This window comes from Camelina sativa, chromosome 14 (genome assembly GCF_000633955.1).
Source record: "Camelina sativa cultivar DH55 chromosome 14, Cs, whole genome shotgun sequence".
Classification (NCBI taxonomy): Eukaryota; Viridiplantae; Streptophyta; class Magnoliopsida; order Brassicales; family Brassicaceae; genus Camelina; species Camelina sativa.
In genome coordinates this window covers 26,432,677-26,452,308 of record NC_025698.1, presented here as the reverse complement: position 1 = coordinate 26,452,308, position 19,632 = coordinate 26,432,677, and the positions used below count along the sequence as shown (strand labels likewise).

The following is a 19,632-nucleotide window of genomic DNA, read 5'->3' as shown; positions in this document are numbered from 1 at the left end:
GATGGGAAGAACTCAACAATCTCTGCAAAGAGTACTGGAGTCCTGCTGAGCCATCTGCGCGTTTGGAAATGGCACCAATGGTTGGTAACTTCTACTTATGCTACATTTGGTGATACAGCTACATAGTTACATAAATATCTGTTTGCAATCATACTAGGCTGCAAATGCTGCGTGGAATATGGGAGAGTGGGATCAAATGGCGGAATATGTGTCTCGTTTAGATGATGGCGATGAAACAAAGCTTCGGGGTTTAGCATGCCCTGCTTCTAGTGGTGATGGGAGCAGTAGTGGCACATTCTTCAGGGCTGTTCTGTTAGTTCGAAGGGAAAAGGTACACTTAAACCTTGTACTTTAAATCATATCTGGCTTACTTATAATCTATTTGCAGACACTAATTTCTGCATATCTGTGTCTGTGGATATTTTTCTTTCCTTTTTAGTACGACGAGGCTCGTGAATATGTGGAAAGAGCTAGAAAATGTCTCGCCACAGAACTTGCAGCGCTGGTAGGATTTCTTCCCTTTCTGGCAGTATTCTCGTATTAAGTTTTGTTGTGAATAAAGGGAACAAAAGTATATCAGGAAGAGTATTTGTAATTAGTCTCATCCTTTTCCATTATGTCCTTGAAATTTATTTGAGTACGCCATGGGGTGTTGGAAGTAGGAAGATATATTTTTGACTTCTTAGTTACATGTTGGGCTCTATATAAACAACATTTTGTGCATGTTATCGTTGGCTCCTGCTATAGAAGCATCATATGATCACCACAGGTACCTTGTTAGTCGCTCACTTAGACTGAAAAACTTGTAAATATCTCTGTTTTTCTGTATTTGCGCTTTCTACAGGTTTTGGAGAGCTATGAGCGTGCATACAGCAATATGGTTCGTGTTCAGCAGCTATCAGAACTAGAGGAGGTTAGATCTCAATTATTGATGATCCCTTCTCCTGGATACCCTCCCTAACCACCTAGGTTTGAAGGGGAAACAGGAGAAAAGTCTAAATGTTTATTTGATCATATTTTGTATACATATACATGATGAATTTTTCTTGTTGTTTTTTTTCTCCTGTTGTATCGATAATAGGTAATTGAATATTATACGCTGCCTGTGGGAAATACTATTGCTGAAGAACGGAGAGCTCTAATCCGTAATATGTGGACTCAGCGGATTCAGGGATCCAAGCGTAATGTGGAGGTATGTTATTTCTTAAGTTACCATGTTAGTTGAACCACTGAGTGAATGACAAGTCATTTAGTATTCTAAGCATCAAATATTGCGATATGGTGACTTTAGTAAATGAATCTTCCCTACGATCAAATTGAATTTTTTTTTAAGGTTTGATGTATTAATTTTCCTTCTGTTGATTTATATAAAGTAAAGTAGCTTCTCACTAGACTATTAGTCAGAGCCTGAATCATCATAGGCGCATAAAAAACTATCCAAACAATGAAAGTCACTGGCATTTTATGAAGTGATCTCAGTTGTTCTTTATAAATATGCTTTCTTATTTTTTTTACATTCCCAATATTGCTCAGGTGTGGCAAGCACTTTTGGCTGTCCGGGCCCTTGTGCTACCTCCTACAGAAGATGTTGAAACTTGGCTCAAGTTTGCCTCGCTATGTCGGAAGAGTGGGAGGATCAGTCAGGCGAAGTCTACTCTACTCAAGCTCTTACCGGTCTTGACCTTTTGCCTTTATGTTTTAGAATTTTCTCTACCGAGTGTAGCTTAACTCTGTTATGTTTAACTTAGGACCTCATTTTGTAGTTTGATCCAGAAATATCGCCAGAAAACATGCAATATCACGGACCTCCACAAGTGATGCTTGGATACTTGAAATACCAATGGTCACTTGGAGAGGAACGTAAGCGCAAAGAGGCATTTACCAAGCTGCAGGTATGTCATACACCAAGTAGCTACTAGCATTGTCTGGGGTTTATTACTCTTTCTCACATTTTCCCATATTTTTCTTGGACGGCCATGTTATGTCTTCCCTCGATCTAACTTTAAATTGTTTCTAGATTCTGACTAGAGAACTCTCAAGTGTGCCACAATCTCAATCTGACATACTGGCCAGTATGGTATCTAGCAAGGGCACAAATGTGCCACTTCTGGCACGAGTAAATCTCAAACTGGGAACGTGGCAGTGGGCTCTTTCTTCCGGTTTGAATGATGGGTCTATTGAAGGTGAATTGTAGTTGCTTTTGACTGTGTAAGTGTTATCAAACTATTTCTGACCATAACACTTTGGTGATGCTCTTTTCCAGAAATTCTTGATGCGTTTGACAAATCTACCCGCTATGCTCCTAAATGGGCTAAATCATGGCACACATGGGCGTTATTTAATACAGCAGTGATGTCGCATTACATTTCAAGAGGTCAAATTGCTTCCCAGTTTGTTGTTTCTGCAGTCACTGGATATTTTCATTCTATAGCATGTGCAGCAAATGCCAAAGGAGTTGACGAAGTTTACAGGTAAAGCGTATGCATCCATGGCTTTTCCATCTTACACAAACCAAACCCGTGTCTTTCTTTCCATGTTGCTACTTCCCTCATACTTGTTGACGTGAGGAGTTGTTTTACCATACTGTTGATCTGTTAAATTATTTTCCACTTCTGTCTCATTTCCATAGGACATACTGCGTCTTCTCACGTTGTGGTTCAACCATGGAGCTACAGCTGACGTCCAAACAGCATTGCAGATAGGATTCAGTCATGTCAACATCAACACCTGGCTTGTTTTACTGCCTCAAATAATTGCTAGGATACATTCAAATAATCGTGCTGTCAGGGAACTGATACAGTCTCTTCTCATCCGCATAGGCGAAAATCACCCACAGGTTTGCAGTTTTACAGAAACTTGATAAATCTTCATCATTATTACAAATCTATGATAGGAATTAAGATATATACATGAAGTTTTACTCTTGCCATTTTGATCGCATGTTTACCTAAATCGGTTTGGATGCATAATTTATCCTTGACTGTTGTTCTCCAAATGTTTTCAGGCACTTATGTATCCCCTTCTCGTTGCATGTAAATCAATAAGCAATCTCCGGCGAGCTGCAGCTCAAGAGGTAGTTGATAAAGTTCGCCAGCACAGTGGTGCACTTGTGGATCAGGTTAATAGTCATCTCTTCTGTTTGTCAATTATATTGAAATTTTTTTTTTTAACTGAGCTAATTAGTGACCCCCTTCCCTTACCTTCACAACAACGAAAAAAACAGGCGCAACTTGTATCACATGAACTTATCAGGGTTGCCATACTTTGGCATGAAATGTGGCATGAAGCACTAGAAGAAGCTAGTCGCTTGTATTTTGGTGAACATAACATTGAAGGAATGCTGAAAGTACTTGAACCTTTACATGACATGCTCGATGAAGGCGCAAGTAAGGACACTACGACCATACAGGAAAGAGCATTTATAGAGGTAGGGATATTTCAGTCCCTTGATTGGGCATTTGGGTGTGTGTTCACATTATTTATAATTTCATCTTTCTCTAGCACGGGTGTACAGCATTACTGCAGTATCTAGTTTTTTTTTTTTTTATGCAATGTTACTTCTTACTTGTAGTCATATTTTTTCCTTTCGGGATTTAAAGAATTAAAATCAACCATGTTGCCCTTGATAGAATCAGATTATTACTGCGTAGACTGTTTCATGTCTCACTTATTTCAGTCAATGTTATTTGTTAACTTAACAATGTTCTTTAATGTCAGCAACTAAAGTTAGTATATTGTTGATGCAGGCATACCGTCACGAACTACAAGAGGCACATGACTGCTGTCGCAATTACAAGAAAACTGGCAAAGATGCTGAGCTGACACAGGTAATCAGAAATTTAAAACAAATTGTCTGATTAGTGTTTGCAGTCTTCTTATGAAAGGGACGGAATTGACATGTCTTTCTTTTCAATTCTTTATCTTTATTAGGCTTGGGATCTTTACTATCACGTTTTCAAACGGATTGACAAACAGCTAGCCAGTCTCACGACATTGGATTTGGAAGTAATAAGATATTCTTTTCTTTGGTTCCCTCTCTCCTTTCTTCTTTGAGTTCTAATCTGACTGGCATGTTACTTGTTGGATAGTCTGTTTCTCCTGAGTTGCTGTTGTGCCGTGACTTGGAGCTAGCAGTTCCTGGAACATATCGTGCAGGTAACAACAGACTGAACTGCCAAGGTTTGCCTGAGCTGATTTATGTTATTAACCTGGCTTTGTTTCTTACATCCATATTTCGGTTTTCTTCTAATTAGATGCCCCCGTCGTGACGATTGCATCGTTTTCACGCCAACTTGTTGTCATAACCTCTAAACAAAGACCAAGGAAATTGACTATTCACGGAAATGATGGTGAGGACTACGCCTTCTTGTTGAAGGGACATGAAGATCTAAGGCAGGATGAGCGTGTTATGCAGGTAATTCTCCAAAAAAATCAATTGTGCATTGTTTTGTTAATTCAGCTTGAAGAATATGCAAATGAAGTTTACAGTTCTGCACTTCACATATATTCAGTTTTCAGCTACAACATGACATCTATGCCTTTCCTCTTATTTGTGTTTCAGCTTTTTGGTTTGGTGAACACTTTGCTTGAGAATTCCAGAAAAACAGCAGAAAAAGATCTTTCCATCCAACGTTATTCTGTAATACCACTATCTCCCAATAGTGGACTGATCGGATGGGTTCCGAACTGCGATACCCTTCACCATCTTATTCGAGAGTACAGAGATGCGCGAAAGGTTAGTCTTGTAATCACTAAGGTTTTTACTCCTGAAACTATCTGCAGTGTACAGTGATTCTTACACATGCCTTTCTAAAATTTTCAGATCATTCTTAATCAAGAACAGAAGCATATGTTAAGTTTTGCTCCAGACTATGACAATCTACCGCTCATAGCAAAGGTTGAAGTATTTGAGTATGCTCTAGAAAACACAGAGGGAAATGATCTATCGAGGGTACTCAATTTCCTTAATCTAGTAACTCTATTTTGGGTAAATTACCTAATCTGGAATACCAAGTTGCTTAATAGTCTCCTTTTTGGTAGGTTCTCTGGTTAAAAAGTCACTCGTCAGAGGTATGGCTGGAAAGAAGAACAAACTATACTAGAAGTTTAGCAGTTATGAGTATGGTATGTAGTTGATTTCATCCTTTGTTCTCCGCTTGTGTAGCATCAAATTAAAAATTTCGGGTGTTTTAACTCGCTAATAAAATGAACTCCTTGCATTACTTTTGTGTCAGGTTGGTTATATTCTTGGGTTAGGTGATCGACACCCAAGTAACCTTATGCTCCATAGATACAGGTATATAAAACTGAAAATAAAAGAAGTTTACATTACAATTACAACTTTTGGTTCTATTTTTTTATCAATGGTTTTAATTGTGCAGTGGAAAAATCTTGCATATCGATTTTGGAGATTGTTTTGAGGCTTCTATGAATAGAGAGAAGTTTCCTGAAAAGGTATTCATTTTTATGTTTTCCTCGTATGCATGTTTGCGAGAATTGTGAATATCAAAGAACCGATGAAAAGATTGGTTAAATATTGGTAGGTTCCATTCCGGTTGACAAGAATGCTTGTCAAAGCGATGGAAGTCAGTGGCATCGAAGGAAACTTCCGCTCAACCTGCGAAAACGTTATGCAAGTTCTGAGAACCAATAAAGATAGTGTAATGGCAATGATGGAAGCGTTTGTACATGATCCTTTAATCAACTGGCGTCTTTTCAATTTCAATGAAGTCCCTCAATTAGCATTGCTCGGTAACAACAACCCCAATGCTCCTCCTGCTGTTGTTGAGCCTGAGGAAGAAGATGAAGATCCCGCGGATATGGACCTTCCTCAGCCACAAAGAAGTACCCGAGAGAAGGAGATTCTTCAGGTTTCTTTTGAAAATCTTTTATCTTATTTTTTTTTACAAAGGGGACTTTTTTATTAATTGGATTCTTTTGGATTATTTCAGGCTGTGAATATGCTTGGAGATGCTAATGAAGTTCTAAACGAGCGTGCAGTAGTTGTTATGGCACGTATGAGTCACAAGCTTACAGGCCGTGATTTCTCGTCTTCTGCAATTCCGAACAATCCCATTGCTGATCATAATAACTTACTCGGAGGAGATTCACATGAAGTCGAACATGGTTTGTCTGTGAAAGTACAGGTTCAAAAGCTAATCAATCAAGCGACTTCCCATGAAAATCTCTGTCAAAACTATGTTGGGTACGTTCCTCTACACTCCTCTTTTTTTTTTGGTTTTCTTTTCATTAGCATAAGTTTTGTTATATTAAGTCAATTTATATTTAATAGAAGTACAAGAATCCAAAAGATTATTCATATTGATACACAGAGAAAGAGAACATAAACGCTGGAATTTACAGATGATCTATTATGCAAAAATGTGAGGGCTTGGAAACTAAATTGTGAAGCTTATTTTTACTTTTGCAGGTGGTGCCCTTTCTGGTGAGGTGATGGGTCATCTGTACATTTATTATAATGTAAATAGGCATTTGTAATATTCAACTAAGTTGAATTTATATGGATTAAGATTGAGAATAAACCATGTTCTTTCTAATGTAAATAGTTTATTAGTTTGCTAGTGTGTATAATAAGATAATGTAGCGTGGATGAATAAAAAAGTGGGTAAGTCACATTTTTTTTACCATCTATCTTCTTCCGATAGAATTAAAAAAATGGTACATATCTTTTATGAAGTATATAGTGCAATTTTGTTGTGTGGGTTGGTAAGTAACTCAAGTTGTTGGAATCTAATCTTTTATTAAACCTGCCAAAACGAGACAATTTGGTATTACACTGTTAAGCTACCATGAGTAATGATGTTCTTGCATCTATGAATTTTTTTTCTTTTGGGGTCTCTTTATATCTATTATTGTTGATTGTACCAATTTAATTCGGGAATGGAGACAAATTACGAGACGTGGAGTCTCGCGCTACATTACCATTCTCATTGCGGCAAATTGTAGCAACCACACACACACCTGACAGCCTCAGCGCATTTTAGCAAAAAACCTTTTATGCGTGCTAAAAAACGCTACCAATAGTTAAAACAGTGATGATGATAACTCTGCCACCGTTGTCTCGCAACCACTTGCTTCAAATATTTTTTGACACAACACACAACAAACATAAATATTTCTCCCCGATTAAAGAAAGAAAAAAATCCAAACAAATAGAATTTTGCCGTCTTGAGTTTATCGTAGACTCTCTCTAATATACGCTTCTTCTTCCTCCCTGGATCATGAATCTTTCTTGGAACTGAAGAAGAAAATCGCAAATTAAAAGGAAAAAAAAAAAAAGATAATGGCTGCTTCTCTGGAGATTGTTAAATTCTGTGTATCTTCTCCTGTTTCGATTTCCCGCCATAAGACTCCCGTTAAATTGGAATCTAGGAAAAGGGTTTTCAGATTAGCTGATTCCAGGACTTGGGTTCGTCTCGGTAGATGTGTTAGGGTTCGTTCATCTGCTCTTGACGGCGATAATAAGTCCAAAGGTCTGCCCTTTACTTCCTTCTTCTCTTGCTCAATTGATGTAGCGAGTAATCAGATTTTTTCACTCTTTTAAGACAGGATTGGTTTGTGATTAGATCTTGTAATCCTTTTTTGGTCAATCACTCACTAAAAGCTCTGTATTGATTAATGATATCTACTTGTTTCGTTATTGTTGTAAGTCAAAACATATATCTTTGGTTTGGGTTGTTTCTTACTAGTACTACTAATTGTCTATGAATTGGTTGAATCTGGAGTTCGATAGGAGATCAGATTTTGATTTGTTTTTGTTTTGGTAGGTGAAGAACCTCCAGAGTCTTTGTTTATGAAAGAGTTGAAGAGACGAGGTATGTCTCCTACCTCAGTGCTTCAAGACTATGAAGTGGACCAAGATGAGATCAAAGCCGGTAAAGATACTGGAAACAGCTCTAAAACGACTGCAACTACTCCAGCGTTTGATCCAAGCTTGCTAAACCAGAGAGAGAGATCATTGGCTTTAAACAGCGAAGGCCTTGAGGTCAGTTTAACACTTGTACCTGCTTATTCATATATAACAGTATGTTCTTTATATCTCCGTAGTTCATAGCAGCTTGTGTAGTTATACTAGAGTTTGATTTTAGGAGTTGATTGGTAGAGGTCCCAATCTTACTTGATTTTCTGTAAATACGAGAAATTGGACCATAAGTTTTTAGAAACATGGAAGCAAATTACATAGTTGATGAACATTAGGGAATTTGTCAAGTATTTATTTGTTCAACCAAATAAAAGAAAAGCATGGTCTAATTCTTGCTACTTAAGTAGATTCGGTATTCCCCATCTGATTTGGTCGCTGGTTAAGCATTTGATCAACCTGCAACTCCATCATTAACTATTGAGATGTATCGTTTATTGTTGTTTCAGGGATTGATTCCGCGGGCTAGAGTCTTGCTGACAATTGGAGGAACTTTCTTTTTGGGCTTTTGGCCATTGATAGTCTTGACTCTTGGTGCCTTCTCTGCCCTCTACCTCGTAAGTATTTACTTTACTTCATTATAATTCTTGAATCTTAAGAAAGAGTCGAATGTATTTTGGCCATTTTGGTGAAGCGATCTCTTAACTCTGAACCAAAACCAACTGCTACTGACATGTTTCAGAATGAGCTTCTAAGACTAAGGTTTTCATTTCCACAAACTGATTCTGTAATTTTTGTTGTTGTTGTTGAAAATGTAAAAGTACTTTGGAGCTGATTTCGTGCATGACGGAAGTAGAACTCCGGTCTCACCACCACCGTACATTGATCCATATTCTCTACTGGAAGATGAGAGGATATCAGGGATTGATCCTCGTCTAAATTAGCAGCAACAAATTGTTCTTTGTGCTCTACGCAAACTAGTAGTATATATATAATATTATTGGGGCTCTATAGTCTACGTATATATTTTTATTTACCGCCTTTCCTCTTTCTCTATTTATGCTTACGGATGTAAAAAGAATTGTTGCTGCTTCTTCTCTGTAAGGGTTCAAAAAGTTTCAATCTTTCATCATTTGTCTCACTTCTTTGAAAAGGCAAAATTATCTCTCTACACCTTGCTTCAGTAGAAAATAAAAATGACTTAATCTTGATTATTTCTCAGCGATGATAATTGACATTATATCATTTTCATCTCAAAGTTCATAATAATACGTGATTTTGGAAACAAGCTAAATTGTATTCAATTTTATTTTTGATCTCACCCTAACAAAAGGTTCAAGTTATATCATTCGATTTGATCATAGAGATAGAGAAGCAAGACGAGTCAACAACACACAAAGGAACTAGATAATTGAGAAATCAAAATTATCTGTCTACACCTTGCTTTGCTTCATTAGAAAATTACGTAAGCTTGATTATTTCTCAGCGATGATAATTAAAATTTATATTATTTTCATCTCAAAGTTCAAAATAATCGTGATATGGGAAAAAAAGCTAAACTGTATTCAATTTTACTTTTGATCTTACCCTAACCTAGCATATATTCAAGTTATATGATTCGATTTGATCATAGAGATAAAGACCGCAAGAGAGAGACGAGTAACTAGATAATTGAGATAAAATGGCTATTTTCACAAGCAAGAGACAGAAATGTAGGTTTAATGCATCAAGTTTTCGAGAAACACACAACTAAGAACTCGTAAGAGTTTCGAGCCCATTCCACAACACGAAATAATAGAAAAACCAACACAAAATCCAAGTTTTATAGAAACACGCTTCTTAGTATTCCTCTCCTTCATCATCCTCATCGTCACCACCTTCAGCACCAACCTCTTCGTAATCCTTCTCCAACGCAGCAAGATCCTCACGAGCCTCAGAGAATTCTCCTTCTTCCATACCCTCACCCACATACCAGTGAACGAAAGCACGTTTTGCGTACATAAGATCAAACTTGTGATCAATACGGGAGAACACCTCTGCAACACTCGTGGAGTTGGAGATCATACATACAGCTCTCTGCACTTTGGCAAGATCACCTCCTGGGACAACAGTTGGTGGCTGGTAGTTGATACCACACTTGAATCCAGTGGGACACCAATCCACAAACTGGATTGTGCGCTTGTTCTTGATGGTGCCAACCGCTGCGTTCACGTCCTTGGGGACAACATCACCACGGTACATCAAACAGCAAGCCATGTACTTTCCGTGACGAGGGTCACACTTGGCCATCATGGAAGCTGGCTCAAAAGCACTGTTTGTGATCTCAGCAACTGAGAGTTGCTCGTGGAAGGCTTTCTCTGCAGAGATGACTGGTGCGTAGGAGGAAAGCATGAAGTGGATTCTTGGGTATGGGACCAAGTTGGTTTGGAATTCAGTGACGTCAACGTTCAAGGCACCATCAAACCTCAGAGAAGCAGTCAAGGAAGAGATAACCTGAAACCAAATAAAGAGAGTACACAATTAGAAACAAAAGAACAGCAAGGTTAGTGTTTAAAGGGTTATTTGATGCTGGCTGGTTCTATACCTGAGAGACAAGACGGTTGAGGTTGGTGTAGGTTGGTCTCTCAATGCTCAAGGAACGCCTGCAGATGTCGTAGATAGCTTCATTGTCGAGAAGGATAGAGACATCAGTGTGTTCCAAGAGCGAGTGAGTGGAGAGGACACTGTTGTAAGGCTCAACAACAGAGGTAGAGACCTGAGGAGATGGGTAAACTGTGAAACCCAACTTGGACTTTTTGCCGTAGTCAACAGAAAGTCTCTCAAGGAGGAGAGATCCAAGACCAGATCCAGTCCCACCACCAACAGCGTTGAAGACAAGGAATCCTTGGAGACCAGTACAGTTATCAGCGAGCTTCCTGATACGGTCCAAGCACAGATCAACAATCTCTTTCCCAACTGAGATAAGATTTCAAAAGCAAATCAGTTAGTTAATACACAATGGAATCAACAAAATATGGTTGATGGAATGAGATATAAAAGGGAAGAGTATATCATACTGGTGTAATGACCACGGGCGAAGTTGTTAGCTGCGTCTTCTTTACCGCTGATGAGTTGCTCAGGGTGGAAAAGCTGACGGTAAGTACCAGTCCTGACCTCATCGATCACAGTTGGCTCAAGATCAACAAAGACAGCACGTGGGACGTGCTTCCCTGCACCGGTTTCACTGAAGAAGGTGTTGAAAGCATCGTCACCTCCGCCAACAGTCTTGTCACCCGGCATCTGGCCATCAGGCTGTAAAAATCCAGATACAAAAACACCAAAATCAAAAACCCAAAGACATAGAAGCAACGATGAAAAGAGAAATTCAAACCGAATCCACATTTTTGAAAACCAAAGAATCGCATCTCGCATCAACCAAAGCAATATAATAACAAGACGTCGAAATCAAACACAGATCTAAAGAGGTTCTCGTTCATCGAATAGTTTTCAAAATAATAAACGGATCTTTTCATCAACGATACCAAAAAAATTCCAAGAAATCGAAATCAAATACAGATCTAAACAACTAGGTACTATATAGATCCGCCATTTTAATTATAAATCCGAAAAAAAAATAAGAGAAATGCAGCACCAAATATCTCAGATCTAAAATTCAAACCACTAGAAAACTCAGAGCCTAAACGGAATAAAGGTTGAGGAAGAGGAGAAGAGACGAACCTGAATGCCATGTTCAAGGCAGTAAAGCTCCCAGCAAGCGTTTCCGACCTGGATACCAGCCTGACCAATGTGGATCGAGATGCACTCTCTCATTTTCGTTTCGCGGAAGAAAAGATTTAGAAACTAGTTTTACAGATGATGAAGAAGACGAAGGGCGTTTATGAAGACGCTCTTCTTTAGATGCTTTTCAAAAAAAAAAAAACTGGATCTAGGTTTTACGAAGGTGTGTGTATTGATGCTGTGTACATTTTATAGGCGAAAGTATCCATCTGTATGTAACGGCACGTATATGACACGTGTAATGATATAATTGGTCTGTTGTTTAACCACGATTTGCTGGTATCCTCGTGATCTGCGTATTTTCTAATTTTGAATTTTGCTAGCCTTTATGACCGTTTCTTTTGTATTTTTGAAATAACAAAATCCCTTGAATTGCGCGGATTTTAACCGGAAATTTAATTGGAATTGAACCGGATCAGACCGATACCTAGAGTAAACCGAATTGATGAGGACCACTGGACCAAAATCTTCGAAAGAGGAACAAAAATTTCGGAATCTTTTGATTGAATAATAATGAGAGCCCTGGCGGCTGCACGGCCACCGTTTGCCGATTTGCCGAGTCTTGTTCGTTCATGGCTTCCACCTTCCAGCTTCAGGACGTTTGCTTCTGTACCTTCGGATTCAGACCTTAGGAATCAATCTCGCGGTGGCCTTCCTCGGTTCTTCTCCGATGATCTTCCGTCTTGCAAGGTATACTCACTCTCTCTCTCATGTTCTTGTTGGTCCATTTGAATCTGTGGAGAACTCAATCTTAATCATAGCTAGAGTAAATTAATCACTGAGCATTTGAGAAATTTCTGCTAATTCACTGTAATTCTATCAGATGATGCTTTGTAGTTGAGATGATTTTGGTACCATCGTATTGGTTATTATATATTCTTGTCACTTATTTTGCGTGAAATGGTAATATTAAGCTTCTCTTTTTTTGTATTATAGGGTGGAAGTGTTCGTGTTCAAGGCTCTGAGTTTTGGCATATGGCTAAAGTTCTAAGACTGAAACAGGAGGACAGGTATTAACTACATTCAAATACGTTACTGGTATTTCGCAGTGTTGCATTCATGAAAGCCCTTTGTAAAAATTGAGTTCTTGCCTCAAATTCTGTATTTTGTTTGCTTGCATCCATGTAGCTAGAAGTTTGCTTCCATCTAAACTGTGTGTGTATGTATGTATATGGATAGGAACCAAAGAGTGATCCTTTTAGCAAGATCTTAGTAACCATTTCATTTTATGCATCTTTGCCATGATGAATTCAGTGGTAAACCAAAGAGCCATCCTTTTAGCAAGGTCTTATTAACCTTTTTATGTATCTTCTTTGACATGATGAATTCAGTGGTTATTTATATGATATTATCAAAGTAACTCTTAGATAAGATTAGGAGAACATATTCTTTGCTTTAAAATCACTTACCAGTTACCACTAGAATTTGGTAAATGTAAGTAATTACTTGCACCCTTTTTCTATGCAAGGGTAGAACTCTTTAATGGCAAAGGAGGCTTGGTAGAAGGTTGTATACAAAGCATAGACAAAACTGGAGTTGATTTTATCGCACAAGAAGATCAGAAGGTGATTCTTCCTCAGGGCATGCAGTGGCAGGTGTTTGCAGCTTTTGGTATGATATGGGACTGCTCGTAATGTTACGATATTGCCAGATTTTTTATTCTCTGCATAGCTCGGGTCATGATTTCTTTAAATATGTGGGTTTTAGGCACTCTGAAGGGTGGTCGAGCAGATTGGCTAATTGAGAAATGTACAGTAAGTATTTACTTCTAGACTTCTAGTATCTCTGTTCTAAGTCACCTGTGAATATCGTGCCACTAAATATGTGTATATGCTTATATCAGGAACTTGGAGCGAGTAGTGTCACCCCACTTTTAACAGAAAGATCTTCCATAATCTCCGAAAACCGGGTTGACAGATTGGAACGCGTTAGTTTTGCTGCGGCTAAGCAATGTAAGTAACAATAATATCAGGTAACATACTAACATTTGATTAATTTATCTTGTTCCTGTTTTACCTTGGTATGATCACAAACTATTTGCCTTATCTTTTACTCTCACAGGCCAAAGGCTACATCAGATGGTACTGAACCCTCCAATCAAATTTGATACCCTCTTAGATCATGTATGTTTCAACATCTCTCTAAAAAGACACTCTAAGATTCTTGGTTTCTAAACTTGACATAATACCTTTTGGTGTATTCTAGATTTCCAAGTCGAAGTTATGTTTGGTTGCTACAGCCGAAGCTACACCTCTCCTTAATGCAGTAAACTCGTCACCAAAAGAAACCAGTGGAGTATTAATCGTTGGACCAGAAGGCGGTAAGAAACCCTTTCTTCAATACATTATCTGATGTGGTTGTCTTCTGCAGAAGCTATCATTTTTTAAAAAATTACTGGTTAGACACATAATGAACAGTAGCTACACAAGTCTGGTAGACTGGTACAATCTAACGTCAACAATGAAATTGGTGCAGACTTCACGAAGAAAGAGGTGGATATGATGTTGGAAGCAGGCGGTACAGCGGTTGGACTTGGGCCGCATCGGTTGCGAGTTGAGACCGCAGCTATCGCTCTTCTTGCAACTCTAGTGATGTGGTCTGACTCTCAAGAGCCGGTCTAAAAGCTGGTTAGGCTTTAGTATTTGTTGCCTTGTCTTGTGTTCTGAGATTTTTGTTAGGTAATGTCTCTGGATTTCATTGATAAAAACAAAAAGGATTGTTGAATATTATATAGCCAAGAAAACTTCGATTACGAGATCTGATATATTTGTTTCCATACACTGATTATTAAAGCACTGCCAAAAAAATTGATTACTAATACGTTGCACAGCTCATGCTAATGCATGCTGAATACATAAACACCGAGGAAAAAGCTTTATTTTTTTGTCGTCAAATTGAAAAGTTAATCAAGTTGGCGGTTGGGGTACGGAGTCCATCCAACGTGGGAGCACAAACTGGGATAACATGACGACTCCATTGCAAAACTCTTCCAGGTACCCTGCAGTATCTGAATTGTTTATGCGACAACAATCACCTTCACAACTACTCCTATCATCTGATTCTTGATGAACAATAAACTCTTCTGTCCGCAAGTTACCAGATGCCAAACAACGGTCTTGACGTAACCACAGATAGTCAATACCAGAATCAAACGGATTCATTGCCAGTGGGAAACAGTTGACATCAGATAAAACAGACGGCTTGTTAATTTCCCAAATCAGCTGCCACCTTTCACTGATATCTTCGTTATTCAGCCTCCATACACTCAATCTTCGATATATAGCTTCGATGAAGATAACATCTTCTCCTGAAGTAGTCAAGCATCTCCGAGCTTTTTTGTTATCCATGCCAGGAAGAGGTATAATCTGGCATTGATCATCTGCTTCAGGGCCATAAAAGTCATGAGCTATAAACCTATCCCACATATAAAGAACCCCGTTGAGAGAATCAAAACCATAGTTGCCGACGGCTCGGGTGGAGAAAAGTTTCTTGATAGTCCATAAACCTGTCTCAGACGAATATACACAAACTCTCCATAGATCAACCATTTCCATTTGGATCGTTCTAACCATTTTGAAGCTCGAAACGATGCCGGTGAACATACTTGTTGAACCAAATTAGGCTTTAATGCATGTGATTGGAACCAAGGTGGATTTGTAGATGATAAACTCAGGTTTTGACCTCTGTCACATTTCAAACGCAAATTCTGTTTTTAATACTCTTCTCGATATAATTTAACCATGTTTATGTTAATTGCAGAACCATGTTTACATCTTCAGCGTGGTCCCGATTTTTTGACTCTTTGCTGAAAACCTTCAACCATAATTTAACCATGTTTATCTTAATGGTTTTGGTTTGTGATTGTTGTACAATGAGAGGATGTTTGAGAGTTAAATTGAAAATTGTTTTGGTTTGTTTGGTTGTTGCTTGTAAAACAAGTTCTCTGATTTTTCAAAAAAATTGGCAAAGAAACTTGTTTAGAACTTTTACCATTTGGAAGGGATAAATTTTATTCAATCTTAAAAAGTTTTTTAGCTTAAGAATTTGTATTTTTTTTTTGTAATTATAATATTGCTAACAAACTTGTTAAGAAATTTACCATTGGAGATGACCTAGCTCATCTGAATATTAAGTTCTTACAACTCTGCAAACAGAAGAAGGAGAAATCTATTGGACAGATGAAACAATCGACATTTACAACAAGTGTCATCAATTTCAAAACCCCTAATTAATAATAGCAAAAGACGAAAAACCTGAATTTTTGCACCAAAATCAAACTATTTTCTAAGAAAAATTGAATCTTTAGGCCAAACAAAATCGAGAATAGCCAGAAAGGTAGATCCTTTATGTACGTGTGACCCTCTGGCGAGCATGATCAGAGATGCGTAGGAGGAGAGACCAGAGCAAAACAGAGTTTACCTCTTCCAGATCGGAAAGACCAGAGAGGAAAGAAGTCGTCAACCTGAAACCCATTAGCAGCAACCACATGGTTCCAACCAACAACAAAGACATAATTCCAGTTTCCACTCATCTTCCACTTCCTCAATTCAAGGGCGTGCTTTTTCATCTGAGGATCAATCAAATCAACACTCACACCTTCTTTACGAAGCTTCATCGCTTGTTCATCTATGATCCTTGTCTCTTCCTCTGTCAAAAAGTCTGGATTTTTAACTTGCTTGAAAAGGAACTGAGAGACGTCCTTGAATTTTACCGAGATCAGTCTTGTACAGTTTCCTCGTTGAGATCAACTTCGGATTGTATCCCTTCTCTTCTCTCCTCATGATCACTTTCAAAAGCCAATCCGGTGGACTCGTTTGAATTGGTTCCGCCTCTAGAGGACGAACGATTCTGTGTTTCTTGCGACTTCTGATCTCCTCCTGATCTATCGTCATGACGACGTTTCTTGAACTGGGTGACGCAAGAAGAAGACCAAGGTTCCGATTCTGATGCATTAGGGTTTTGTAGTACCGATCTCTGTTGTTCGATCACACGCGTCCATGGTGTTACCGTCTTGCGAGAAGAAGGTGATCGGCGAACTCTCTTCTTTCTCGGTACTTTATCCCCAAAGATTCTTGCTTCCATCTGTGTATCTTCTTCGCCAGTGGTCTTTGATTTGTCATGAGGACCGAACTCTTGATCGTAAACCATGGCAGCGACATACAACAATATGTCGAGTTTGGACTGTGAAAAAACCCTAGGATCATCGGAGTTCTCCATTGTATTGTCTGAGAGAGAGAGAGAGAGAGAGAGAGAGAGAATGAGAATGCGCGTAATAGGAAGAGAGAAGCGTTGTGTGGTGTATATATATGATGTCACACTAAATCTACTAAGATCTTCTAATGTTCTCTGACCCTTTAGTCATATGACCGTTGTGTGATTTTGTTAAAATATCATGTGGCTAGTCTAAGAAAAAATTACCAATGTATTAGTAAATATTATTTAAATATTAATAAATATTATCCCCTACATGTTTTCAAAATTATTTTCAAAACCTATGTATTATAATATAATAAAAAAATATAACATGAGAAGTAAAAAGATATATATTTAAATCAACATTTCAAAAATATAAATAATATTATTTCTTATTGTTTAAAATTTTTTGACCATAAAAAATTGAAATTAATTTTGAATAATAGATATTGGAAAATCTTTAAAAACCAATTTGATGGCATCTTAAATTTATTTTAAACTATAAAATATTTAAACTTATGAAAATAGTAATTTTCAGTTTTCCATATAGAAATAGAAAATTTATGATATATAAGACTAACGTATATTAAAGATTCCTTAATTTCAAAATTAACATATGAAAAAATATAAAATCTTATATATTTTTTAATATTATTTCTTAAAGATTTCGAGGGACGGGTTTTTATAGATAAAAAAATGTTATACCCCTTATGGAGTATGGCTACCGGATGGGTTTGACCCGCTTAAGAATTTAGGTCATTCGTTTCGAGAAGTTTTAATCTTTTTGATGGTTTTTATCCGTTTCATAATTTACAAGTGTTATACAATTCTGATTAATCACTAATTCGGTAAACATTAGATTCGGATATGTTGTTTTGTGAATCTTAATTTTATGCTGAAACCTTTATTATTTCAAAAATCACAAACTGAATGAAACCAAACTGATATAAGTTTGAACTATAAATGATTTAACAAATAATTATATCTATAAATGTAATTCTATGTGTACATAATATATTACAAATTTTATAGTAAACATAGTTTTTGAAATCAATCACGCACGTATGTGCGGGTCCGTACATAGTAAACCCTTAAAACCAAAACATAAAAAGCTTTTCAGTGAATCAGATTGTAATTCTTATTTTAAACAAATTTAAATCGAACCAAAAGGATTTTTTATTTTTTTGTTTTTAAGATTCGTTTACCCATCATGTTTTTTTTTTCTTTTGCATATGCATGCTGTGACAATAACAAGAGTCCACCCAGAGTTATTATTATTTTTTTTTTTAATATGAAGCCCAAATGTAAAATATTCATGTACAACAAAATCTGGAACACACTTTTAAACCTAAAGTTTCCAACTCATATATCACCTAAAACTCTCTTTACATATTTTTACACAATCAATGATACAAGCTAACGTTAAGTATACCTCATGCATGTCCCGTTCTTCTGCCAATGCCAATAGGAATCACTTGTTTCTTCTTTTGATTTGAATATTCGAATAAACACAACTCTAAAATGAACAACTGCAATTTTACAAAAACAAACTGTTACAAATGAATAATCGCAATTTTTCGTAAAACACATAATTAAATTTTATTTTACAGATTTTTTTTAAAAATTATTCAAAAAGTATGATTAAAAAAACACAATTTTTAGTGGCATTTATTCGGATTGCTATTATATATAAATTATGTTTGAGAGAGGTCGTAAATGTTTGGAAGATTTTAAGTGGTTTTTATAAATTTTAGTTTTTAGTTTTTAGATTTTGAAAAAAGTAATTATAAACTTATGGAAAATTGAAAAATTCTAGATCAAAAACAAACTATTTGTTTAATTTTTCAGACTTGGTAGATCACTTTTTTATCTTCTTTTGAATTTAAAATTTTTCGCTGAAGACTTTATGAGATCATTAGAGAAGGATTCATTGGCAAATATTTAGGAATAAGTAGAATTAGAAAGAAAAAACAACGCAATGAAAATATCAAATCAATAGAAGGTAAAAGAGAAAATTACCGTTGATATAATTCCCAATGAGAAGCCTTGCCAACGTCAACCTAGAATCACAAGTAAGAGACTGTGGTCTATGTAAATAGGATGCATAACCAAAGATAACATCGCAGAGCTAATTGACCTTATATACTGATAGTAAGCTAGCGATTATGTTATGATTATAAACCAAAATACATATTAAAGAGAAAAAACAAGCTTTTGCAATAAGCAATTGAAATTTGAAAAGTTACCAACTCCCTAAGAAAAGGACAATCAATTTGGTGGACGGGGCACCGAGTCCATCCATTGTGGAAGCACAAATTGGGATAATATAATGGGATATACATCGTGAGTAGCTTCCATATACCCATTACAATCACATGTGTTTATGCGACAACAGCCTTTTGTACACGGGCTAGCAAATGGGTGAGATTACTTTTAAAACTTCGTTGGCATTTAAGATCCTCGATTCTGACCTTTTTGGTTATTCGATCAAGAATAGACCAAGTCTTGAGGGCAAAGACATCGTCTGCTAGTGTAAGCCATGTTGTTAGCTTAAGAGGCAAGTGCAGAGAAATGAAATCCGCGGTGGCGAGGGCTTCGCTTAAGCTGACTAAGCCAACACCAATGGCATGTGCACTGTCTGATGTGATATAGGGATCACGAGCAATGACTCGCATACCAAGACCCTTGGCACGGCGAGCAACTTCCGTCCCAACTTTGCCTAATCCCAAAACTGCAAGGGGCTCTCCCACATGTTTGTTCCTCTCCAACTCTCCTGCATTGAA

The 19,632-nt window shown here is 37.2% G+C and overlaps 4 protein-coding genes and 2 pseudogenes across 4 annotated transcripts; 3 read left to right on the top strand and 3 right to left on the bottom strand.

Moving 5' to 3' along the window:
* The window catches only part of LOC104744005, a 17,641-nt pseudogene extending 11,144 nt beyond the window's left edge, over nucleotides 1-6,497 (top strand).
* LOC104742539 lies at nucleotides 7,106-9,020 on the top strand. Its single transcript, XM_010463553.2, has 4 exons — nucleotides 7,106-7,493; nucleotides 7,788-8,005; nucleotides 8,389-8,496; nucleotides 8,701-9,020. Exons 1-4 carry the CDS (start codon nucleotides 7,304-7,306, stop codon nucleotides 8,821-8,823), a joined length of 639 nt encoding a protein of 212 aa, XP_010461855.1. The 5' UTR covers nucleotides 7,106-7,303; the 3' UTR covers nucleotides 8,824-9,020.
* On the bottom strand, nucleotides 9,551-11,816 carry LOC104742538 (tubulin alpha-6 chain-like). The gene is made up of 4 exons (XM_010463552.2): nucleotides 11,597-11,816; nucleotides 10,936-11,170; nucleotides 10,464-10,834; nucleotides 9,551-10,372 (listed from the first exon to the last, which is right to left on the bottom strand). The coding sequence occupies exons 1-4, from the start codon at nucleotides 11,687-11,689 to the stop codon at nucleotides 9,719-9,721; spliced, it is 1,353 nt and encodes a 450-aa protein (XP_010461854.1). The 5' UTR covers nucleotides 11,690-11,816; the 3' UTR covers nucleotides 9,551-9,718.
* Nucleotides 12,146-14,420, top strand: LOC104742537 (ribosomal RNA small subunit methyltransferase E). The gene is made up of 8 exons (XM_010463551.2): nucleotides 12,146-12,346; nucleotides 12,593-12,666; nucleotides 13,125-13,267; nucleotides 13,364-13,410; nucleotides 13,500-13,608; nucleotides 13,718-13,779; nucleotides 13,862-13,976; nucleotides 14,132-14,420. Exons 1-8 carry the CDS (start codon nucleotides 12,170-12,172, stop codon nucleotides 14,275-14,277), a joined length of 873 nt encoding a protein of 290 aa, XP_010461853.1. The 5' UTR covers nucleotides 12,146-12,169; the 3' UTR covers nucleotides 14,278-14,420.
* Nucleotides 14,480-15,258, bottom strand: LOC104744004 (F-box protein At1g49990-like). The gene has a single exon (XM_010465034.2). It carries the CDS (start codon nucleotides 15,256-15,258, stop codon nucleotides 14,563-14,565), a length of 696 nt encoding a protein of 231 aa, XP_010463336.2. The 3' UTR covers nucleotides 14,480-14,562.
* LOC104744003 lies at nucleotides 16,032-16,873 on the bottom strand (annotated as a pseudogene).